This window comes from Sturnira hondurensis, unplaced genomic scaffold (genome assembly GCF_014824575.4).
Source record: "Sturnira hondurensis isolate 20B ecotype Veracruz unplaced genomic scaffold, ASM1482457v3 Scaffold0016184, whole genome shotgun sequence".
NCBI classification, from domain to species: domain Eukaryota; kingdom Metazoa; phylum Chordata; class Mammalia; order Chiroptera; family Phyllostomidae; genus Sturnira; species Sturnira hondurensis.
This window is the reverse complement of record NW_028088815.1, coordinates 3910061-3935910: the sequence shown is the minus strand read 5'-3', so window position 1 is coordinate 3935910 and position 25850 is coordinate 3910061. Positions and strand designations below refer to the sequence as shown.

Genomic DNA, 25850 nt, shown 5'->3' with positions numbered 1-25850 from the left:
TAATGTACTAAGTGCTGTCCTTAGAGAGGTACAGTAGATAACAGCACAGAAGAGGGGCATCAAACCCCAGACTTTGGGTGTTAGAGAAGGCTCCTGGAAGGAGTCTATGATGTGAGGGGAGAGTGGTAAGAGAGACCATGAGAATGGTATACAGGAAGCAGACTGCAGGCAATGGTATGAAATTCAAATTATACCCTAGAAGCAATGGAAACTTGAGTATTATCAGAGAATATCTCTAGTTATCTAAAAGGCTCTTAATGTACTGTGCTTTTTTCCTCCCCTAACTATGTATCTATGTGGTTAGATTTTTTTCTCTACTTCAGAAGCCAAAGTAATATCCAATAGAATTGAATGAAGAGGGAGATACAAGAATCCAACTATCTTTTATTAAGTCAGACATTAAAAGAATGGCAAAAATAGAAAACACTGACATTCTTCTCATGAATTCTTTCCTGTTTTCAAGCACATTTTTAGCAAGTAATGAGTTTGTGACTGCTATTAATGAATTAATAAATATTTAAGATTAATAAAAAGCCATTGGGGAACCACTGAAGGTTTTTTTTTAATTTTTAAAGTATATTCTATTGATTATGCTAATATGGTCATCCCAGTTTTTTCTCCCCTTTATTCCCCTCTACCATGCACCTCCCACCATAGCCTCCCACTGGCATTTCCCGTCTTTAGATCATGTTCATGGGTCGTACATATAAGTTCCTTGGCTTCTCCATTTCCTATACTATTCTTAACCTCTCACTGTATGTTTTGTACCTACTATTTATGCCTCTTACTCCCTGTACCTTTTCTCCCCATATCCCTCTCCTCCTCCCCATGGATAACCATCCATGTGATCCCCATTTCTGTAATTTTGTTCCTGTTCTGGTTGCTCGCTTAATTTGCTTTTGTTTTTAGGTTCACTTGTTCATAGTTGTGAGTTTGTTGTCATTTTACTGTTTATAGTTGTGATCTTTCTTAAAGATAAGTCACTTTAACATTTCATATAATAAGGGCTTGGTGATGATGAACTCCTTTAACTTGACCTTATCTGGGAAGCACTTTATCTGCCCTTCTATTCTAAATGATAGCTTTGCTGGACAGAGTAATCTTGGGTATAGGTCCCTGCCTCTCATGACTTTGAATACATTTTCCAGCCCCTGCTTGGCTGTGAGGTTTCTTTTGAGAAATCAAAAGATAGTCTAATGGGAACTGATAGTCTAATGGGAACTCCTTTGTAGATAACCATCTCTTTTTCTCTGGCTGGTTTTAAGATTCTCTCCTTATCTTTAATCTTGGGTAATAATGCAATTATGATGTGCCTTGGTGTGTGCTTCCATGGGTCCAACTTCTTTGGGACTCTCTGAGCTTCCTGGACTTCCTGGAAGTCTATTTCCTTGGCTAGATTGGGGAAGTTCTCCTTCATTTTTTTTCAAATAAGTTTTCAATTTCTTGGTCTTCCTCTTCCCTTTCTTGGCACCCCTAGATTCAGATGTTGGAATGTTTACAGTTGTCCTGGAGATAGCTAAGCCTTTCATTTTTTTGAATTCTTGTTTCTTCATTCTGTTCTGGTTGCATGTTTCTTTCTTCCTTCTGCTCCAAACCATTGATCTGAGTCCTGGTTCCCTTCCCTTCACTGTTGGTTCCTTATATGTTTAAATTTATTTCATTTTGCGTAGCCTTCACTTTGTCCTCTATTTTGTGACCATACTCAATCATTTCTGTGAGCATCCTGATTACTATTAGTTTGAACTGTACATCTGATAGGTTAGCTGTCTCTTTGTCACTTACCATATTTTTCGGACTATAAGATACACACATCCCCAAATTTGGGAGGAATAATGATTGTTAATGCTGCTGTTGAGTTCTGTTTACATTTACATTGGTGAAATATTATGTTATTTATGTTATTAAATATTTTATATTGTTACATATTTTGCTTCCATTTTTTTCTATTTTTCTTCTCTAAAACATAGGTGTGTGTTATGATCCGAAACATATGGGTAGTTCTTTTTCTGGAGCTTTTATCTAGTTTTTTCATTTGGGCCATATTGTTTTGTCTTGGCGCACCTGTTACATAGTAAGGGACTGAGCCTTAGGTATTCTCCAGAATGGGGCATCCCACTTCACTGTATTGTGGCATTGTATATGGGGGAGGGGTCAGAGAGGGAACAATGCTGCTTGCTCAGCTCTTGCCCTGCTTTCTGTCACTTCCCCCACTACCCACAAGCAAACTGGGCCCTTTTGGTGCTGATTCCCGGGTGGGTTGGTGGGTTTGTGTACATTCTAGGACCCTGTGGGTCTCTCCAAGGAACTCTCCTGTGAGGCTGGGTATGTCTCCCGCTGCCACACACCCCCCCCCCCACAGGTTTTTACAGCCAGAGGGTTTGAGGCTTTAGTTTCCCTGCTCTGGAACCCTGGGTTGCACCATCTGTCTCGTTCCCTAGTTGTTCCTCCCAGTTTATCTGCATGCAAATTTGGGACCACTAGCTGCCACCTTGTCCTCCCAGTGTACTAGCCACCTCCTTGCCCCATGTCCTCTCTATCCTGGCTCCTGGTCTCAGCCCCTTCTGCTGGTCTGGATGAATGTTTATTTCCTCTACACCAAATTGCCCCTCTCTGCCCCTCTTACTGGATTGGACAAATGTTTCTTCTTTAACTCCTTGGTTGTCAGACTTCCATACAGTTTGATTTTTTGGCAGTTCCAGTTACTTTTTGTTTTTAACTCCATTTTTCTTCTTCTTTGGTTGTGCATGGTGGTGTATGTGTCTACCTATGCCTCTATCTTGGCCAGAAGTCTCCATTGAAGGGGTTTTAAGTAAAAGAGTGATGTGATCAGTTTTGTATGTTAGGAAAATCACTCTGAAGCCACCCCTATCCTTGATGGTGGTGAGAGTGAGGGTAGAGAGAAAGGGATGGGTTCCAAATGTATTTGGGAGTTATAATTAAGAGCCTGGTGATTCAGCTTATGTAATGGATGGATATTAATGTTATTCAACAAGACTCGGGACACTGGAAGAGGTATGGGATTGAAGATGAGTTTTGTTTGAGACGTATTCCATTTTAGATGTCTTTAGAACATCTAAGAAGGGGCCAGGAGACAGTCGTGGCTCTCAGGTGAAGCACCTAGATTGGAGAGTGGCATTTAGGTGTCTGTGCCATATGCATGGTAACTAAAGGCTTAGGAATGCACCAAGCACCTACGGATAAAATGTGGGAGAAGAGGAATAATCCTAAACAACCTTAAGAAACACGGGTATTTAGCCCTGGCTGGTGTGGCTCAGTGGATTGAGCACCAGCCTGAGAACCAAAGGGCACAGGCTATGTCAGGTCACGTGCCTGGGATTTAGGTGAGGCCAGGTCCCCAGTAGGGGGCACATGAGAGGCAACCACACATTGAGGTTTTCTCCCTCTCTTTTTCCCTCCCTTCCCCTCTGTCTAAAATAAATAAATAAAATCTTTTTAAAAACATTTAAAAAATACACAGGTATTTAAAGGACAAATAGAAGAAGATGGGTCTGAGGGGCACTGAGAAGGCATGACCAGAGGGCTTAAGAGACCAACAAAGTATGTTACCACAAAAGTTCAGACAAGCATGTCAAGAAGGTAGTAGTCAGTAGTGGCCAGCTCCACTGGAGATCAGGCAGAGAGCTGAGAGGGCTCCATTGGATCAAGCAAAGGTTATTACTGGTAACCTGGAAGAAAAAGGAAAAACTATTTGTTAGAATATCAGACCATGAGCTTCCAAAAGGCAGGGACATTGTCTTGATTCTCTCTCTAGCTTCATTGCTTAAGGAACCACTAAGTAAATGAGTAGACACTCGATAATTCTGTGGACTTTACCTTAACTGGTATAACTGAAACAATCTGTTTTTTTTCCTGCCCCTGAACTCTGTGGTGGGTCATCCCCATTGTAGACTGCTCACATTAAATAGGTGTTTCCTTAGAGTCTGAGTAAAATTTCCCAACTACTATGTCATGGCCATAGATAGGCTGAAGTATTGATTTCCTCAGCCCTTAAGGCAGCTGAGAAGAGCCTGAAGCTGCCAGGCTAATTGCAAGGGGTTTTGGCTGTCCTGTGTGGCACACAAACATATTTTTCTGTATGTTCCATGATGTGAAGAATATTGAAAAATCATGGTTAATAGTAGGGTTAGTAATTGCTTGCAGAAGTGTCACCTTACTTCATAACAGACCAACTGGTCTCTCTGTCATTGAAATCATCCTCATTCTCTAAATTCAGTTCAGTGCCCATCTTCTGTGCAGTTTTATCCCTATACTTTGGCTGCAGTTGGTCAGTGTCCACTCTGAACGTTTCTGGCCCTTTAACTGAGGCTCCATAGCTTCTTTCTTCATTATATATCGTCTTACCATGATCTGATTCTTCTATTTCTGCGTGTCTTCACTCCAGGAGATCATGAGCCCCTTATGAGCTAGAATAGACTGTGCACCCTGCTCCTACACTCCTGTGGGAGCTGCAAGCCCCCAGAGAGCCACTAGAGAGCCCTTCTGCCCCAGCTTCTCAGTGTAGACACCATCTGATCATCCCATTCCCACACCTGCCAAAGCCTTTAGAGGTGGAATTCTATTCTACGTAACTTCTGCTTGATAAAGTACTACTAGTGATTATTTCTCTCAGTTGGAAAATTGTCACAACATCTCTCAGATGTTTATTGTCACAAGAAATTTTATTTCATTTGAAAATCTCCTTTGCCTACTAATAACAGCTATTTCATAAAACAGCTGTTCAAAATGCAAGCTGTTTCCTTTTTCCTTTTTTAAACATGTGGTTATTGCTTTTGAAGAAGACAAAGTAAAGGAAACATTTCCTGTTTGTAGAAATTCGCATTTAACCCTAAAGAGCAGATTAGTGTCAAAACATCCTAGAATCTGGAGCTCCTGTACTTTCTGCTTCTTAAGCACATTTTCACTATGACAAGAGTAGAGATGTTAGAGTGTTGTTTGTTTTACCTGCTCTTCACTCTCACTCCCTTTGAAGAAATAAAATGTTACAAATTCAAAGGTTCATTCCTCATCCCACTGTCCTATCACTGATGTGTAATGTCTGATGCTTGTGCATGTTTGCATCTTAACACATATGTAGGTATCAGGGTTTTCTCAGCCTGGACACTATGGACATTTTGGTATGGGACATTCTTTGTTTTGAGGGCTATCCTGTGCATTGTAGTATTCTTAGCAGCAGCATTCCTGGCCTCTATTCAGTAGATGCCAGCAGCATCACCATCCTGTCCTCCACCTACCCCCTTCCCACAAGATAACCAAAAATGCCAAGTATCCCCTGTGGGGCAATAATTACTTGTATATGAGCATATCCATTAAATTGTTTAAGTAGTACACTGTTGTTCTGAGTATTTTTTAGGTTTATGTAAATGCTATTGTATATACATATTCTTGTACAACTTTCTGTGTTCAACATTGTATTTTTGAGATTTATCCATGTACATCTAGATTCTGGCTGTTCATATAATACTCTTTTGTATAATAGAACCATTAGTTTGTTTCCCTGCTAAGGAACAGTTGAATTTTTTAACATTTTTTAAAATATTGTAATCATTGCTTCACAGAACATCCTTATAAATACCCCATTAGGCATTTGTAGCTACCTGTAGATGAAATTGCTGGGTTATAGAACATCCTGTTTTACTAGATCTTGACACATTGTTATCCAAAAGTTTGTGCCAACTTAGTCTCATGAACAATATGTAGAGTTTTGATTTCCTTCATACCCGTACTTGGTATTGCTAGACTTTTTATTTTTGTCAGCCTTGTGGATAAGAAGTAACTTATTGATGTTTTACTTTTCATCTCCTATTACTAGTAAGGTTGAAATTCTTGTTTATTGACTCAGGTTTCCTCCTCTAATTTATTTAATATATGAAATTACCTATTCATATACATTATCCATTTTTTCTTGAATCATTTTTTCTTACTGATTTGTAGATGTCCTTTATATATTCTAGGTACTATTCTTTGTCAGTTATATTTGTAAACATTTTTTTCTTAGTAGATACTTTATCATCCAACTGTGTTTTTAAATCCTCACCCAGAGATATGTATATTTATTTTAGAGAGATGGGAAGGGGAAGAGAGAAACATTGACTCAAGAAAGAAACATAAATCAGTTGCGTTGCATACATGTCCCAGTGGGGAATTGAACCCGCAACCTAGATATGTGTCCTGACTTGGGATTGAACTCGTAGCCTTTTAAATATAGGAAGACGCTTCAACCCACTAAGTTGCTCAGCCAGGACCAACTTTATATTTTTAGTCATGTGAAAGTTCTTACTTGTAATAATTTTTAACTATCCTATGATTTTTAGTATATTTTTTCTTTATTAAATTTATTGGGGTGACATTGGTTAATAGGATCACATAGATTTCAGGTGTACATTTTTATGATACATGATCTGTATATTGCATTGTATTTTCATGACTCAAAGTTAAACCATCCTCCATGACCATATATTTGGCCCCCTTAACCCTCTTCTGCCTCCTTACCTGCTTCCCTCTGATAACCACCATACTGTTGTCTGTGACTGAGTTTCAAATTTATATCCCACATTTGAGTGAAATCATATGGTTCTTAGCTTTTTCTGACTGACTGACTTCACTTAGAATAATATTTTTATTACATTTAGGTATTCTTTTCTATCCCAGTAACAAAGAATACTGTGTTATTTCTTCTAAAAATTTTTAAAAATATATCTTTACATGTTTAAATCTTTAATCTGTGCAGTTTATTTTTATGTAAATTTATTTTTGATATACAAAAATAAGGCATGAAGTAAAGGTCTAATTTTATCTTCCGTATCTATAGCCAGCTTTCTCAGTACTGTTCATTAGTCTCTTCTTTCTCCTACTGACTTGTAATGCCTACTTTATCATATACCAAGTGCCATGTTTACTTTTGATTCCTTGACTCTTCTGTTTTTTTGCAGTTTGCCTGTCACGTGTTAATATCATTCTACTTTAATTACTACAGTTTAACAGTGAATCCTAATAAGTAGTAGAGAAAAATCCTCCCTTATTATACTTCTTCAAAATATTCATGTCTAGTTTTGACCTTTACCTTCTAGGTGTCTAGTCCACTAAAACAGACACACACTTTTGAATTTGAGTATATAGCACTTAGGAATAGGTTTAGCTTTGTATAACAGAAGACACAAAACAAAAAATATTAAGCAAGGTAGAAATGTGTCTCTCAGGTAAAGAAGTGCAGACATTGACAGCACCAGGCGGGTAGGGCAGTGGCATGAAGTTGCTGGGCCCCAGACTCCTTTTCTCTGGCTGCTGTTTTGTCCTCAGCCTGAAGCTTCACCTCACTGCCAAGGCTAGCTGCCTGAATTCCAGGAAGGAGGAGGATGGGATGAGGAAGGGTGCACCCCTGCCTTTAAGGTCTTTCTTGGAGTTCCACTTGCCCTTACTGCCTCCGTACCTTGGTAGAACTGAGTCCACACAGTGGGAAGTTGAGCAATGTAGTAAGTGTGTGTCACCCCCAAAAGCCCTATATTTTAAAAGAAAGGGAGTATGGATGTTGAGAGTCAACCAGCAGTCTCTGCTATAGACTAGAATTGGCAGTGTGTGGGTAGATTACAGTATTGGGTCCTCCCAGGCAGGAATGTGCTGAGTCTTTTCACTCATTTAGGTCTTTTGATATCCTTCAATCTAGTTTGCTATTTTCTCCATAAAGATCTCTTTTTAGATTCAGTTCATAACTAAGTACCTAATAGATTTTACTTCTGTTTGTAAATTGGTAATTTTTTTTACTTTTATTTTTTAAATAATCACAGTAGAGGAATGTTATTGATACTTTTTTATTTTGTACTCTTAGCTCTCAATTTCTAGGTGGACAGTTATCATGTGAGAATAATGAGAGTTTTAATTCTCCCTTTCCCTCCTTCTGCATTTTCTTTCATGTTTGGTTGGATTGGGCCTCATTATGCTATGTCTTGTGTTGAATGCAGGAGGTGATAATAGGCATTTTTGTCTCTTTGTGAATGGGTACTAAGTTTTATCAGATTGCGTTCATATCTATTGAGCATTTGGTTTTTCTTCTTGATTCTGTTAATGTGTGAATTACAGTACTATATTTTGTGAGGTAAGTTGATTATTTTTGAACATTGTTACATAGAGTTTATTAATATCTTATTTAGGGTTATTGCATTTATTCATAAATGAAAAATAAATTGTTCTGTAATTTTCTTTCTCATAATGGCCTTGTCTGGTTTGGGGGAAAAATCATACTAGCCACAAAAAATTAGGTGAACAGCTTTCCTTCTTTTTCTGTTCTCCAGAAAATTTTGTATAAGATAGCAATTCATTAAAGTTTTCAAGGGCCTGTAGACTTTTGGTGGGTAGACTTTTAAATACTATTTCAATTACATTAATGGCTAAAGGTCTACTCGGGTTTTCTAATTTTTTTTGTAACTTCCTATTGAAGTATAACGTACATGCATAAGAGTAAACGTATATGAAAGTAATCATACATATGTACTTTTTGTGTTTTATTTAACATCATATTTAAGAGATTCATCCATATAGTTGTATATTACTGTAGTGTGTACATTTTCACTGCTGCTGATATTATATGACTATACCTTAATTTATTCTTTCTACTTAGTGGACTTTTGAGTAGTTTTTAGTCTTTAACTACTATATTCGTGCTGCTGAGAGCAGTCTAGTCCATGCCTTTGGTCAGCATGTGTTTGCATTTCTATTGTCCAGAAATGGAATTGCTGAGACACACACATGTGTTCAGCTTTCTTAGATGTTTCTGAACAGTTTTCAAAAATGCTTACCAATTTCTATTGCTTCTTAAGTTTTCATAAGCTATAGTATTCTAGAAAATTCTGTTTTATCAAAGTTACTGGTAGTTTTTAAAAATCTGCATCATGACCCTTGTATTGTTCCTAATATTCTCTGTGCTTCTTTGTTTTTTCATCAAGATTGCCAGATTTATATATTTCATTTTACTTATTTTTATAATCATTTTAAAATTTTTTTCAATTACAGTTGGCATACAGTACTATACTAGTTTCAGGTGTACATCCCAGTGACCAGATTCCACATAACACTCCAAGTGATCATCTCAATAAATCCCACACCCATCTGACACCACACATAGCTACTAGAATACCTTTCACAATATTCCTTGTGCTGCACACAACATCCCCACAACCATTCATAACAGCCAATTTGTACTTCTTAATCCCTTCACCTTTTTCACCTATTCCCCCAATGCCCCTCCCATCTGGCAAGTGTCAAAATATTCTCTGTATCTCTGAGTCTGTTTCTGTTATCTTGTTAGTTTATTTAATTTTTAATTCATTTGTTGATAAGTATGTATTGGTATTTTATTCTTTATATATTTTTTTCATACTTTATTTACTTTTTTAATATAATTTTTATTTAATTCTTGTTCAAGTACAGGTTTCTGTATTCTTTATATTTTTAATTTTATATTTTTTCTTCTTTTTCTTAAAGAACACTCTTTAACATTTCATATAATATTGGTTTGGTGGTAATGAATTCTTCTAGTTTTTTTTCTTGTCTGGGAAGCTCTTTATTTGTCCTTTGATTCAAAATGATAGCTTTGCTGGGTAGAGTAATTTTGACTGTGGGTCCTTGCTTTTCATCACCGAGTATTTCGTGCCATTCCCCTCTGGCCTGCAAAGTTTGTTGATAAATCAGTTGATACTCTTGTGGAAGTTCCCCTGTAGGTAACTAACTGTTTTTCTCTTTCTGCTTTTAATGTTGTCTCTTTGTTTTTAACCTTTGGCATTTTAAGTATGGTGTGTCTTGGTGTGGATCTCTTTGGGCGCATCTTGTTTGGGACTCTCTGTGCTTCCTGAAGTTGTATGTTCATTTCCTTTACTGGGTTAGGTAAGTTTTCTGTCATTTTTTTCAAATAGGTTTTGAATTTCTTGCTCTTTCCCTTCTCTTTTTGATACCCCCATGATGTAAATGTTGGTGTGCTTGATGTTGTCCCAGAGGACAACACTGTCTTCATTTTTCTTAGTATTTCTTTTTCTTTTTGCTCCTCTGATTAAGTGTTTTCTGCTTCCTTATTTTCCTAATCACTGATTTGATTCTGGGCTTCATCTACTGTTGATTCCCTGTAAGTTATTCTTTATTTCAGTTAATGATTCTTCATTTTTGACTGGTTCTTTTTATGATTTGTAGGTCCTTTTTCATGTTGTTGAATTTCTCAGTAAGTTCCTTCAACATCCTTATAACCATTGTTTTTGAACACTGTATCTGGTAGTTTGTTGGCCTCCATTTCATTTAGTTCTTTTCCTGGTAATTTCATCTGTTCTTTCATTTGTGACCTGTTTCTTTGTCTCCACACTTTGGCTGCTTCCCTACATATGTATTAAGTAGAGCTGCTATGTCTCCTGGACTTCTGTAGTAAGTGTTCTATAGGGCCCCATTGCACAGCCTCCCCTGTCACATGAGCTAGGTTGTCCATGTACACCTCTGTGTGAGCTGTGTGCACTGTCCTGTTATAGTTGAACTTTGATTGTTTTTGGCATCTGTAGGAGGGATTGACCCCCAGGCCAATCAGCTGTGGGGACTGGCTGCAACTACTGTGGAAGAGCTGCTGTGCAGGAGCCAACCCTATGGACCAGGACTTGCCCCTTTAGTATGTTACTTGTGGAGGTGGTAGGGTTGTTATCTAGCATGTAATGCTGTCCACAAGGAGCACTGTCTCTGAGGCCTCCCAGGAGGTGCAAGGTTAGCCACTGCCTGTGGCCATAGGCACAAGCTACAGAGAAATCTTTAAATGATTTCTACTTGTACGGAGCTTGGGTGTCCAGGAGAGGCCAAGCTGTGAACCAAAGCCAGCTGACACTACTGCTGGGCCTGGTGCCATTTAGCAAGAGGTATGAGACACACAATGACCAGATGCTGTTTGTTACAATTTGTGAAACTTTGAGAGATTTTAGGAAAGTCCACAGCAGGAGTCATTGGAAGAGCCACTGGAAACAGTTTAGGTAGGCCCACAAATTGGGTGGGACAGGGCCTCAGGAATCACCAGCATGAGGCAAACTGTGTGAGCCAGGTAAATAGAGACTCAGATATGGTGCCTGCCTCCAGGCTTGGGTGGGGGTGGGGGGTGGTGGTGGTGGCTTCTCAGAAAAGGAACAATGGCCTCTGCCAGCACTTTGGTCTGGGAAAAAGCTGCCCCTCCAGATCTCACCCTGGTGCTGAATGATTAATTTCCTCCCCATATATCCCCAGTGCCTTTCAAGCTGCTGTCACAGCACTGGAGCTCAAAGGGAGAATGTCCGAGTAAACCAGCAGGGCCTTTAAAGGGAACTCCCTGTGCCCCGCAGGTCCCCAGTAGGGGGCACATGAGAGGCAACAATACATTGATGTTTCTCCCCCTCTCTTTCTCCTTCCCTTCCCCTCTCTCTAAAAATAAATAAATATATATTTTTAAAAACAGAGGAATTCCCTGGGACTCCAGAAGCCTTTGTCTCACTCAGCCATAATCCCTGCTGGTGAAAACCACCAGAAGTTATGGTGACTTATCTTCCTGGCACTGGAACCATGGGTTGAGGGTCCTGGTGTGGTACTGGAACCCCTTGCTCCTTTGTGTGTACCTCCACAGCTGAGATATCAATACCTCATTATTTTTAACAGTGATATGTGGATATGGGACCAGCCTGTTACTTGTCTTCACCCCTCCTACCAGTCTCAGTGCAGCTTCTTCTTTAAATCCCTAGTTATAGGGCTTCTGTTCAGCTGGATTTCAGGTGGTTCTCAATGATGATTGTTCTGTAGGTTAGTTGTAATTTTGGTGTGGTTGTCAGAGGATTTGAGCACCGCGTTTACCTACACTGTCATCTTGCCTGGAAGTCTCATTTGACTTTTTAAATAAGCATTCGTTTTTATTGATGCCTCCTATTGTGTCTTTGTTTTCTACTTCATTAATATTTGCCCTCAACATTCAACTTCGTTCTTTCTAATTTCTTTGTATTTTTGCTTTTCCTAATTTCTTCAATTCTTTAATTGAATGTACTTAATTCTTTAATATTTAGTCTTCATTTTCTTTGTTTAAGCACAATATTTTCAAACTATATCAACTACTTAATTACATCCTCTACAAGCTTTTGATAATTAATAGTCTCAATTATATTAACTTTTAGATATTTCCTAATTTCCATTATGATTTTTTTCATTTTAATTTTCAATTGTGTGAATTTTTATGTTTTTTTGTTATACTTTTGATGGTGGTTTCTAATTTAATTGCATTGTGGTCAGACAATATAGTCTGATATTTATGTTTTGGTATCTGTGGATGTTTCATATAGAACTTAGTGCACAGTCACTTTTTATAAATATTTTTATGTATAATGGAAAAGAATGTATATTTTCTAAATATTGAGTGTAGGCTATAGACATCTATTTAGACACACTCTATAATCTGTATTATTGTTTTTGTCTGTTAGATTTATCAAGATATGCTAAAAATTAAATATATGTCTGGATGTTTCCAATTCTCTTGTGATTCTATTAATTTTTGTTTTTTATATTTTGATGCTGTTGTATTTTAGAGAAATAATGTCAATGTATTATATCACTAGAATGCTTATTTTGACCTTGAGGTCTATTTATTTGACATGAATATAGTGACATCAACTTGCTTTGGTTAGTACTTCTCTGATATTTCTTTTTCCAGCTCTTTCCATCAATTCATCTATTTCTTTATGTTTTAGGTTTGTCTGTTAGGGATCGGGGGGAGGATAGGAAAGAGTTCAAAATCGAGAATCTCAGGTTTTGAGTTGGTGAGTTTGTCCATGTATATTTGTTATGATCATTAATATATTGAATTTATTTCTGCAAGTATTTCTCCAGAAAATTTTTGCATAAATTTTTGTTTATAATTCCCTAAATTTTTAAAACAATGTTTATAATGTATTTTTAAGTCTTTCTTTTGTACCTTAATTACTTTTATTTTTTTTTATTTTTTTTTAAATATAGTTTATTGATTATACCATTACAGTTGTTCTATTCCCCCCTTCATTCCCCTCCACCTGCACACTCCCTCCCCCACCCTTCTCCCCCCTTAGTTTATAACCACGTGTCTCAACTTCTTTAGATTCTATATTTCCCCCACTATTCTCGCCCTCCCCCTATCTATTTTCTACCTACCATCTATGCTATTTTCTGTGCCTTCTCCCCCCTTCTCCTCCTCCCACCCCCATGTTTCTAACCCTCCATGTGTTCTTCATTTCTATGGTTCCACTCCTGATCTAGCTGTCCTCTTGATTTGCTCTTGTTTTAGGTGTGGTTGTTAATAACTGTGTGTTTGCTGTCCTTTCACTGTTGATATTTTTCATCATCTCTTTCTTATATAAGTCCCTTTAGTATTTCATATAATAAGGGCTTGTTGATGATGAACTCCTTGAACTTGACCTTGTCTGAGAAGCACTTTATCTGTCCTTCCATTCTAAATGAAAGTTTTGCTGGATAAAGCAATCTTGGCTGTAGGTCTTTGAATTTCATGACTTGGAATACTTCTCTCCAGCCCCTTCTTGCCTGTAAGGTCTCTTTTGAGAAATCCGCTGACAGTCTGATGGGTACTCCTTTGTAGGTGACTGTCCCCTTATCCCTTGCTGCTTCTAGGATTCTCTCCTTCATTTTAGTCTTGGCTAATGTAATTATGATGTGCCTTGGTGTGTTCCTTCTTGGGTCCAACTTCTTTGGCACTCTCTGAGCTTCCTGGATTTCCTGGAAGTCTATTTCCTTTGCCAGACTGGGGAAGTTCTCCTTTATTATTTGTTCAAATAAATTTTCCACTCGTGGCTGTTTCTTTCCCCCTTCTGGTACCCCTATAATCCGGATGTTGGAATGTTTAAAGATGTCCTGGAGGTTCCTAAGCCTCTCCTCATTTTTTTGAATTCTTGTTTCTTTACTATTTTCTGGTTGGATGTTTCGTTCTTCCTTCTGGTCCACTCCCTTGATTTGAGTCCCATTTTCCTTTCCATCGCTATTGGTTTCCTGGACATCTCCCTTCATTTCAATTAGTTTAGCCTTCATATGTTCCTCTAATTTGTGACTAAGTTCCTCTAATTTGTGACTGTACTCTACCAATTCTGTGAGCATCCTGATAAATAGTGTTTTAAATTGGGCTTCTGAGAGGCTGGCAATCTGTTGGTCGCTTAGAGTTATTGGCTCTGGGACTTTGAGTTCTTGCACCATCTTTTGGGCTGTTCGTGCCTGTTAAGTAGCAGGAACGGAGCCCTAGGTTTTCACTAGAACAGGGCAACTAAGTCCCTGGGTTGTGACGTTGTATGCGGGGGCGGGGTCAAAGAGGGACAATGGCTTCCCTCCGGTGCCCGCTTCCGCGATCCCCACCAGCACCGCAGCCACCACCGTCACCAGGGCCACGCGTTCTCTATCCTGTCCCTCAACCTGGGTTTTATCTCCACCTGCAGTCTCCCTCCACTAAGCATGCTCAGAATTAAATAAAAGGAAAAGGAGTGGGAAGAGGAAAGAGGAGGAAGGTAGCATTTTAAAGAGCTGCTGAAAGAAACCGCAGGTTCCTGGTTGCTGCCTCTTCTTGCCTTCTTTTCTGTCACACCCAGAAAGTCACTGAACTCTTCAGAGTTCGTGAAGATGAGACAGCAGATGGGACAGAGTCAGAGGGGACACAATGGGCCAAATTGCACAAATAACTTTGGCAAGGGACTCATTACCTTCTTTTCTCTCTATGCTCCTACTGCATTGTACTGATTTTATCCCATTGGTTGAATACTTTATCCCATTGGTGCAATATTTAGGATTTGGATTGCTTGCAAACAACAGATCTGTATGACATTTTATTTCTCAGTCTATAGATATGACAGCATTGCAAAAGAATGCTCTCCCAAGCATTACGATGGTTCTCTCCCTTCTATGTCTGATCATTGTATATTGTTCTTTTTTTAGGGAGGAATGATCAATTGGAATCGTCTTTTCCCTCCTTTGAGGCAGCGACAAAATGTAAACTATCGGGATGGTCAGCAGTCTGAACAACAAGCATCCCCTCCTCTAGAGGTTTCTGAGGAACAGGTAATTAGTAACACCTAAAACTTATCCTAAACCAGTGCATCTAACATCAAGCAGTTTTGGTGAACAAGACTTGAAAGAATTCAAATGTATAAATATAAAGATTTATTTTATTTTCTTTAAGGATTTTATTTATTTTTAGAGACAGGAGAAAGAGAGGGAGAGAAGCATCAATGTGCGAGAGATACATTAATCATTTGCCTCTCACAGGCCCCAGCTGGGGACCTGACCCTCAACCCAAGCATGTGCCCTGACCAGGGTGATCTAACTGGTGACCTTTCAGTTTACAGACTAGCACTCAACCACTGAGCCACACCAGCCAGGGCCAAATGAAAGTATATTTGATAGCAGTTAAATAGCCACCTCTAGCAGTAATGACACCTGATTGGCTACTCTGGGACTTACAAGTTTGAGGAACATGTGACTTGAAAACAAATACACTGAAATCATTTATTTTTATTTGTGTATTTTTATTGATAGATATTTGGTTGTTTTTATTCTTTAATAAAAGAGTGAATGAAAAGAACAAGACCAATGAATAGTCTTGTGCATGTGCATACACTTAGTATTTTGCATAATATGTTTTTCTCTTTTTGTAATTTTTTTTATTGTTGTTCAAGTACGGTTGTTTGCATTTTCCCCCAACCACTCCTGCTATCACCAGCCATCCCCATCTCCTTCCCCTGATCCTGCCCTGCTTCATTTTGGCCATGTGTCCTTCATAGTTGTTCCTGAAAACCCTTCCCCATTTCCCCCCATTATCTCCCCCTCCTTCCCTCTGTTTACTGTCAGTTTGTTCTTAATTTTGATGTCTCTGGTTATATTTTGCTTGCTTATTTGTTTTATTGATTAAGTTCCACTTAAAGGCGAGATCATATGATGTTTGTCTTTTACCACCTGGCTTATTTCACTTAGCATAATGCTCTCGAATTCCATCCATACTGTTGCAAAGGATAGGAGCTCCTTCTTTCTTTCTCCTGTGTAATATTCCATCATGTAAATATACCATAGTTTTTTGATCTGCCCATTTACTAATGGGCACTTAGGTTGCTTCCAGGACTTGGCTGTTGTAAACTGTGAAGCTATGAATATTGGGGTGTATAAGTTCTTTGGCTTGCTCTTTCAGGGTTCTTAGGTTTATAATCCCAGCAGTGGAATTGCTGGGTCAGAAGGCAGTTCCATTTCTAGTTTCCTGAGAAAATTCCATACTGTTTTCCACAGTGGCTACACCAGTCTCCATTCCCACCAACACTGCACCAGGGTTCCCATTTCTCCACATCCTTTCCAACACTTGTTCTTTGTTGCTTTGTTTATGATGGCCATTCTGACCAGTGTGAAGTGGTATCTCATTGCAGCTTTAATTTGCATCTCTCTGATGCCTAGTGATGCTGAGCATCTTTTCATATGTCTCTGGGCTTTCTGTATGTCCTCCTTGGAGAAGTGTCTGTTCAAGTCCTTTGCCCATTTTTAAATGGGTTGTTTATCTTCCCATTGGAGTCATGGCAGTTTTTTTTTTTTTTTTAGCAACTTTAAAATTTTTTTTTATTCTATTTATTTATATTCGGAGGGGTAGGGAAGGGGAGAGGGAGAGGAAACATCAATATACGGTTGCCTCTGGTGTGTCCCCTGCTGGGAGCTGGCCTGCAACCCAGGCATGTGCCCTGACTGGGAATCGAACCTCGATCATGTGGTTCACACGCCCGCGCTCATTCCACTGAGCTACACCAGCCAGGGCAATGGCAGTTTTTTATATATTTAGGACATCAAACCCTTGTCCAAGGTATCATTGGCAAGCATTTTTTTTCACATAGTTGGTAAGCTTTTTATTTTGATAAGATCCTATTTGTATTCTTTTCTTTATGTCCCTTGCTCTAGGGCACATATCAGTGAAAATATTGCTGTGTGGGATATCTGAGATTTTCCAGCTTATATTCTCCTCTAGGACTTTTATTATGTCATGAAGCATATTTAAGTCTTTTATCCACCTTGAATTTATTTTCATGTATGTTGTAAGTTGGTGATAAGAGTTTCATTTTTTAAAATATTTTATTGATTATGCTATTACAGTTGTCCCATTCCCTCCCCCTTTATTCCCCTCCACCCTGCACACCTCCTCCCACCCACATTTCCCCACTTTAGTTTACGTCCATGGGTCATATATATAAGTTCTTTGGCTTCTACATTTCCTATACTGTTTTTAAACCCCCCCCACCCCATCTATTTTCTACCTACCATATTCTTATTGGTAGATAGGAATAGATGCTACTTATTCTCTCTTATGCTACCTTTTCCTCTCTCTCCCCCTCCCCTGTTGATAACCCTCCGTATGATTTCCATTTCTGTGGTTCTGTTCCTGTTCTAGTTTGCTTTTGTTTTTGTTTTAGGTTTGGCTCTTAATACTGAGTTTGCTGTCATTTTACTGTTCATATTTTTGATCTTCTTTTTTTTTTAGATAAATTCCTTTAACATTTAATATAATAAGGACTTGGTGATGATGAACTCCTTTAAGTTGACCTTATCTGAGAAGCACTTTATCTGCCCTTCTAGTCTGAATAAAAGCTTTGCTGGATAGAGTAATCTTGGGTGTAGGTGCCTGCCTTTCATGACAGTATACTTCTTTCCAGTCCTTTCTTGCCTGCAAGGTCTCTTTTGAGAAATCAGCTGACAGACTTATAGGAACTCCTTTGTAGGTAACTGTCTTCTTTTCTATTGCCATTTCTCAGACTCTCTCCTTATTTTTAATCTTGGCTAATGTAATTATGATGTGCCTTGGTGTGTTCCTCCTTGGGTCCAACGTCTTTGGGACTCTCTGAGCTTCCTGGACTTCCTGGAAGTCTATTTCCTTTGCCAGATTGGGGAAATTCTCCTTCATTATTTGTTCAAATAAGTTTTCAATTTCTTGCTCTTCCTCTTCTCCTTCTAGTACCCCTATACTTCAGATGTTGGAATGTTTAAACATGTCTTGGAGGTTCCTAAGCCTCTTCTCATTTTTTTGAATTCTTGTTTCTTCATTCTTTTCCAGTTGAATGTTTCTTCCTTCTGGTCCACACCTTTGATTTGAGTCCCAGTTTTCTTCTTATCACTGTTGATTCCCTGTACATTTTCCTTTATTTCACTTAGCATAGTCTTCATTTTTTCATCTAATTTGCAACCAAATTCAACCGGTTCTGTGAGCATCCTGATTATTAGTGTTTCGAACTGTGTATCTGATAGCTTGGGTATCTCTTCATCGCTTAGTTCTATTTGTTTCTGGAGCTTTGATCTGATCGTTCATTTGGGCCATTTCTTTTTCTCAGTGCACTTATTATGTTGTAAGGGATGAACCTTAGTTGTTAACCAGGGCAGGTCAACCTATGTGGCTGTGTTGTGATGCTGTATGTGGAGGAGGGGTTTGAAAGAGAATAATGATTCTTGCTCTGCTCTCTGCCGGTTTTCTCCTGCTACCCACAATCAAATTGGGCCCTTCTGGTGCAGATTCCCCAGTGGGTGGGCTTGTGTATATTCTAGGACCATGTAGGCATCTCCAACAAACTCTCTTGTAAGACTGGGAGTTTCTCTCCCCGCCTCCTCAACCCCCACAGGTGTTTTCACAATTGGTGGCTTGAGGCTTTATTTCCCCACACTGGGACCCTGGGTTGTGCAATCTGTTTTGCTCCCCAGCTGTTCCTCCAGGTTTATCTGCCTACAAATATGGGACCTCCTGCTCCACCAGCCACTGACTCACTGGGTCCTCCAGCCACCACCTTGCCTCAAGTCCTCTCCACCCACCTTCCTGTCTCCACCACTCATACTGGTCTGGATGAATGTGTCTTCTTTAACTCCATGGTTGTGGGACTTCCATACAGTTCAATTTTCTGTCAGTTCTAGTTGCCCTTTGTTTTTTAATTGTTGTTTTCCTTCTTTTGCTTGCGTGAGGAGGCACAGTGTGTCTACCTATGTCTCCATCTTAGCTGGAAGCTCCTAATTGTTCAAGTTTCTTTCTTTCTTTCTTTTTTTTTTTTTGTATGTAGCTGTCCAGCTCTCCCAACACCATTTGTTGCAGAGGCTATTTTTATTCCATTTTATGCTGCTGCCTCTTTTGTAAAATACTAATTGACCATACAGACTTGGGTGTATTTCTGGACTCTCTAATCTGTTCCATTGGTGTATGTGTCTGTTCTTATGCCACTACCATCTGGTTTAATTACAGTGGCCTTGTAATACAGTTTAATATCAGGTATTGTGATCCCTCATACTTTGTTCTTTCTCAAAATTGCTGCAACAATTTGGGGTCATTTATGGTTCCATATAAATTTTTGAAATGTTTGTCTATCTGTGAAATATGTCAGTGGTACTTTAATAGGGATTGCATTGAATGTATAAATTGCTTTGGGTAGTACAGACATTTCGATGATGTTAATTCTACCAAACTAGGAATGTGGTTCTTGCTTCCATTTGTATCTTCCTTAATGTCTTTCTTTGTTGTTGTGTAGTTCTCTGAGAACAGGTCTTTTACCTACTTGGTTAGATTTATTCCTAGGTACTTTCTTTTTCTTGTTGCTCTATCAAATGGGATTTTTTCCTGATGTCTGTTTCTGATATTTCATTCTTATTATACAAAAATACCTTTGATTTCTGGATATTGACTTTGTATCCTGCTGTTTTACCAAATTCACTTATTAGGTCAAGTAGCCTTTTGGTGGAGTCTATAGGATTTTCTAAGTACACTATCATGCCATCTGCAAACAATGACAGTTTTGCTTCCTCCTTTCCAATTTGGATGCCTTTTATTTCTCTTTCTTTTTTTTCTTGATGAGTCTGCTTACAGGATTGTCAATTTTGCTTATCTTTTCAAAGAACTCTCCCATGGATTTATTGATCCTTTCAATTGTTCTTTTAGTCTTCATGTTGTTTAATTCCGCTCTGATCTTGGTTATTGCCTTCCCTCCTTCTATTCACTATGGGCTTTGTTTGTTGTTGTTCATCCAGTTCTTGTAGATGTAGTGTTAGGTTGTTTATTTGAAAATTTTTAATCTTTTTTAGGTAGGCTTGTATCACTATAAACTTCCCTCTCAAGACTGCCTTTGTTGTGTCTCATAAGTTTTGGACTGGTATATTTGATTTCATTTGTTTCCAGAAAATTTTTTATTTCTTCCTTGATCTCATTCTTAATCCATTCATTGTTTAATAGCATGCAATTCAACCTCCATGAATTTGAGTGTTTTTGAGTTTTTTCCTTGAGATTGGTTTCTAGTTTCAGTCCCTTGTGGTCAGAGAAAATGGTTGATATGATTTCAATTTTCTAGAATTTTTTGAGGTTTGTTTTAAGCACTATCCTGTGGTGTATCTTTGAAAATGTCCCATGTGCATTTGAAGATAATGTGTATTTTGCTTCTTTGGGATGAAAGGTTCTATTTATATCAGTTAAGTCCATTTGATCTAGAGTATTGTTCAATGCCACAATATCTTTGTTGATATTTTGTTTGGAAGGTCTATTTTTGACAGTGGGGTTTTAAAATCCCCTAGTATAATTATGTTGCCGTCTATATCTTTCTTGACGTCCTCCAAAATTTTCCTTATATATTTGGGTGCTCCTATGTTGGGTGCATATATATTTATAACGTTTATGTCTTCTTGATGGATTCTTCCCTTGAGTATTAATTATGAAGTGTCCTTCTGGGTCTCCTTGCATGGTCTTTGTTTTGAAGTCTGTTTTGTCAGATATAAGTACTGCTACTCCGGCTTTTTTTTCCTGTCCATTTGCTTGGAATATTTCTTCCAACCCTTCACTTTCAGTCTGTGCAGGTCTTTTTTTCTGAGGTGGATCTCTTGTAGGCAGCATATGTGTGGGCCATGTTTTCTTATCCATTCAGCTACACTATGTCTTTTGATTGGAGCATTTAATTCATCTACATTTAAGGTTATTATTGATAGGTACTTGTTCATTGCCATTTTTTGTACCTGCGTTACTTTCTATCTCGTTGGTTTTCTTCTCCTTAAAGGAGTTCCTTTTGAATATCTTGCAGTGCTGGTTTGGTGGAGGTATATTCTTTGAGGCTTCTTTTGTCTGGCAAGCTCCTTATTTGTCCTTCCATTTTAATTGAGAGCCTTGAGAGCCTTGCTGGATAGAGTAGTCTTGGTTGCAGGCCTCTGGTTTTCATTAGTTGGAATATTTTTTGCCATTCCCTTCAGGTTTAGAGCGTATCCATTGAGAGTTAGCTGCTAGTTTTATCGGGGTTCCCTTGTATTTTACTTCCTGTTTCTCCTGTACAGCCCTTAAGATTCTCTCTGTCTTGGAATTTTGCCATTTTAATTATGATGTGTCTTGTAGTGGGCTTCTTTGGGTTCTTCTTGATTGGGTACCCTCTGTATTTCCAGGATTTGTGTGACCTTTTCTCTCATCAGATTAGGGATATTTTCCATCATTACTTTTTCGAACAGGTGTTCTATCCCTTGCTCTTCTTCTCCTTCTGGTTTCTCTATTGTATGGATAGTATTATGTATCATGCTGTCCTGCAGTTCCCTAAACACTTCTTCATTCTTTCTGAGTCTCTTTTCCTTTTCTTGCTCTTTCTGGAAGTTTTTTTCTACATTGTCCTCCAGCTCGCTGATTCAATCATCTGCTTTATACAGCCTTCTTTTAATTCCTTCTACTGTGTTCTTCAACTCAGAAATTGTGTTATTCATTTCTTCCTGGTTTTTGTTTATAATTTCTATTTTCTATTTCATGTTGATATAGTTTACAGTGAGTTCACTGTTGTTTCTGTGTAGTTTTGGGGAATTCTCAGTGAGTTCATTCAGCTTCCTTATAACCATTGCTTTGAACTCAGTATTTGATAGTTGACTTGCCTGTATTTCATTTAGCATTCTTTCTGAGGCTTCCTCCTTTCCTTTTATTTGAACTTGTTTCTTTGTATTCCCATTGTTTGTGAGACTCTTTTTATTAGCCTCTGCTTCTTCAGTTTATCTGTTCTGACCCCCTGAGTTTGTGGTATGAACTTCTGTGGTAGGAGACCTCTGAGATTCAGTGGTGCAGTCTCCTTGATCTCCTGAACTTGCTGCTCTTCGAATGCTGTTTAAGTTGGCCCTCTGGATATATTTGGGTTTTGATTGTTACTAGTTTATTCTTTGTCCTTCGCTCCTGCTGGCTGACCTAGGATCACTCCATCCATCATATCTTGTATGCTGTTGTGCAGGTGGTGCCAGAAAAAAACCACAAACCCAGAGAACAAACCAAATCTCCAAAAATATCTTCCCCCACTGCAATCTCAGTATCAACAGTGAATGAACCAGTGTTAATAAGGGTGTAAAGAGATCAAGGCTACTATAAGAAAGAAGAGAAATAAACTATAGTATAAATTCTAGTAACTTAATATGCACAAACTTGCTGCATAAGAAATGTATGTTAGAAAACAATGCAGGAAATAAAATATCACCGATCATGAGGAAGACCACAATGGATTTCATCTTGGTAGCCTTTAGTATTTACACCTGCTTTTTTCTTTCTGGATCTGCCTCTGGTGTTGTCAGATGTTGACCCCATCTGACCTTAGGTAGTGTGCTCTGAGACTGCCAGAGGTTTACTGTCTGGCTGTTTCCTTCAGTTGTTAATCTAGTCACTCTGCACTCAGCAGTCAGTGTTAAGCACCACAGAGCCAGGGCAGAGTCCCTTCTGGGTTCGAGGCTATTGTGTCCCCTCAGGCTACTCCTGCCCAGAGGGGATTGGTCTGCCTAAGCAGGGTGGCTATTGCAGTGTGGGTGATGACTCAGCACCTGGATCTCGGCAGCCACTCTCCCAGTTCTCTTACCCCAAGCCTCCATCCCCAGTCTCTCCTCAAGCATCTCTAGTCCAGTCAGCCCCACCTTTGCCAGGAATCTACACCTGTGGCTGTTTCATTTAGTTATTAATCTAGTCTCTTTGTACTCAGCAGTCAGAAGTAAGCACCGCAGAGCCAGGTCAGAGTCACTCTTGGGAGCAGGGCTATTGTTTCCCCTGAGACTGCTGCTGCTCAGAGGGGAGTGGTCTGCCTGAGTACAATGGCTACTGCCCTCTGGGGGATGACTCAGCACCGGGTTCCCTGCAGCTATTCTCTCTGCTCTCTCCCCAAAGCTTTCATCGCCAGTCTTTACTTAGGCTTCTGCAGCCCACTGCTTCTGCCTTTGCTGGAACCCCTGGTAAGTGACAGCAAATGAAAATTTGTGCATTGGCTCTTTAAACAGTTCTGCCGTCCATCACTAGCCATCCATCTCTGGCAGAGAATAACCTTTCCGCTTTTCACCACTGGTTGTTGTCTGTGTACTTTTTGGTCTCTGGTGTTACAGGCTGAAAATCCCAGCTTAGGGATTAGACCCTATTCTTCTCAGGATGATCTAACCTGCCACTGAATTATTCTTCCAGTGGTGCTGCCTGTGGGTGCCCAGCCAGCCCTCTTGAGCCTCTACTACACTCCTTATTAGACAGGTTGTGCTTAGCTGGTTCTTCTGTCTGTCCGAGATTACAAGGCCTCTCTCTCTCACTATTTATTATTCAGGTATTTGTTCTGAGTAATTTCTCCAACATTTAGTTGTAATTCCAGATTGGTCCTGGGAGGAAGTTAGTGTGGCTTCCACTTACTCTTCTACCATCTTGCCAACCCCATTTATGCTTCTTATTCCCTGTACCTTTTCCCCCATTCTTCCCATTCCCACTCTCCACTGATAACCCTCTATGTGATCTCCATTTCTGTGATTCCATTTGTATTCTAATTGTTTCCTTAGTATCTTTTTCTTTTTGTTTTCTCAGATTTACTTGTCGATAGTTGTGAGTTTCTTGTCATTTTACTGTTCATAATTTTCATCATCTTAATTTTTTAACATATATCCTTGTACATTTCATATAATAAGGGCTTGGTGATGATGAACTCCTTTAGCTTTACCTTATCTGTGAAGGGCACTTTATCTGCCCTTGCATTCTAAGTGATAGCTTTGCTGTATAGAGTCATCTTGGATGTAGATCCTTGCCTTTTAAGACTTGGAATACTTCTTTCCAGCCCCTTCTTGCCTACAAGGTTTCCTTTGAGAAATCAGGTGATAGTCTTATGGGCACTCCTTTGTAGGTAACCATCTTCTTTTCACTGTCCGCTTTTAAGATTCTCTCCTTATCTTTAATCTTGGGTAAGTTAATGATGGTGTACCTTGGTGTATACTTTTGTGGGGTCCAACTTCTTTGGGACTTTCTGGGCATCCTTGACTTCCTAAAAGTCTATATCCTTTGCCAGATTGGCTAAGTTCTTCTTCATTTTTTTTTCAAATACAGTTTCAATTTGTTGCTCTTCCTCTTCTACTTCTGGCATCCCTGTGATTCAGATGTTGGAATGTTTAAAATTATCCCAGAAGTTCCTAAGCCTCTCCTCATTTTTTTGAATTCTTGTTTCTTCAGTCTGTTCTGGCTAAATGTTTATTTCTTCCTTCTCCTCCACACTGTTGATTTGAGTCCTGATTTCCTTCCCTTCACTGTTGGTTCCCTATACACTTTCCTTTATTTCTCTTTTTATAGCCCTTACTTTTTTCCCTGTTTTGTGACCATACTCAACCAATTCTGTGAGCATCCTGATTACCAGTGTTTTGAACTGTGCACCTGATAGATTGGCTATCTGTCTCTCCATCACTTAGTTGTATTTTTTCTGGAGCTTTGATCTGTTCTTTCTTTTGGGCCATTTTTTGTGTCCCAATACCTGTGTCCTTATCTTTAGTCTTGGGTAATGTAATGATGATGTGCCTTGGTTTGTGCTTCCATGGGTACAACTTCTTTGGGACTCTCTCAGCTTCCTGGACTTCCTGGAAGTCTACTTCCTTTGCCAGGTTGGGGAAGTTCTCCTTCATTATGTTTTCAAATAAGTCTTCAATTTCTTACTCTTCCTCCTCCCTGTTCGGTACCACTATGATTGGGATAGTAGAATGTTTAAAGTTGTCCCAGAGGGTCCCTAAGCCCCTCTTCATTTATTATATTCTTGTTTCTTTGTTCTGTTCTGGTTGAATGTTTATTTCTTCCTTCATTTCCAATCATTTATTCCAGTCCTTGTTTCCTTCCCTTCACTGCTGGTTCCCTCTGTATTTTTCTTTATTTTATTTTGCATAGCCTTCACTTTATCCTGTATTTTGCAATCATACTCAACCATTTATGTGAGTATCTTGATTACCATTGTTTTGAACTCTGTATCTTATAGGTTGGCTATCTCTTCATCACTTAGTTCTATTTTTGTAGCTTTGATCTGTTCTTTCATTTGGGCCATTTTTTGTGTGTGTCAGTGTGCCTGTTATGTTTTAAGGGGCAGAGCCTCAGGAATTCACCAGGTCAGGGCAATCCACATCACTGCATTGTGGGGCTTTTATGTGGGGGAGGGGTCACAGAGGGAACAATGCCACTTGCTGAGCTCTCAGCCAATTTTCAGTCACTTCCCCCACCACCCACAAGGAATTTGGGCCCTTCTGGTGCTGATTCCCAGGTCCTTGAGTGGATTTGTGTACATTCTAGAATCCTGCGGATCTCTCCAACAAACTCTCCTGTGAGGCTGGTGATCTCTCCTACTGCCCCAATCCCCACAGGTTTCTACATGAGAGGTTTTGAGGCTTTCTTTTCCCATGCTGGTACCATGGGTTGTGCTGTCTGTTTTGCTCCCCAGTTGTTCTTCCTGGTTTATCCACATACAAATGTGGGACTACCCAGTAGGCCAGCCACCACCTCACCCACCAGGTCCTCCAGCCACTGCTTTACCATGTGTCCTCTCTGCATGTCCTCTCCATCCTGGCTGCCAGTCTCCACC

The 25850-nt window shown here is 39.2% G+C and overlaps 1 protein-coding gene across 1 annotated transcript in view; it reads left to right on the top strand.

Annotated features, from left to right (window-relative positions):
• Window positions 1-25850, top strand: part of UBAC2 (UBA domain containing 2) — a 234293-nt gene that overhangs the window by 189029 nt on the left and 19414 nt on the right. Inside the window, exon 8 of the mRNA XM_037065812.1 lies at window positions 14950-15072. Within this exon, the coding sequence (XP_036921707.1) occupies window positions 14950-15072 (123 nt within the window). The remainder of the gene's footprint in view (window positions 1-14949; window positions 15073-25850) is intronic.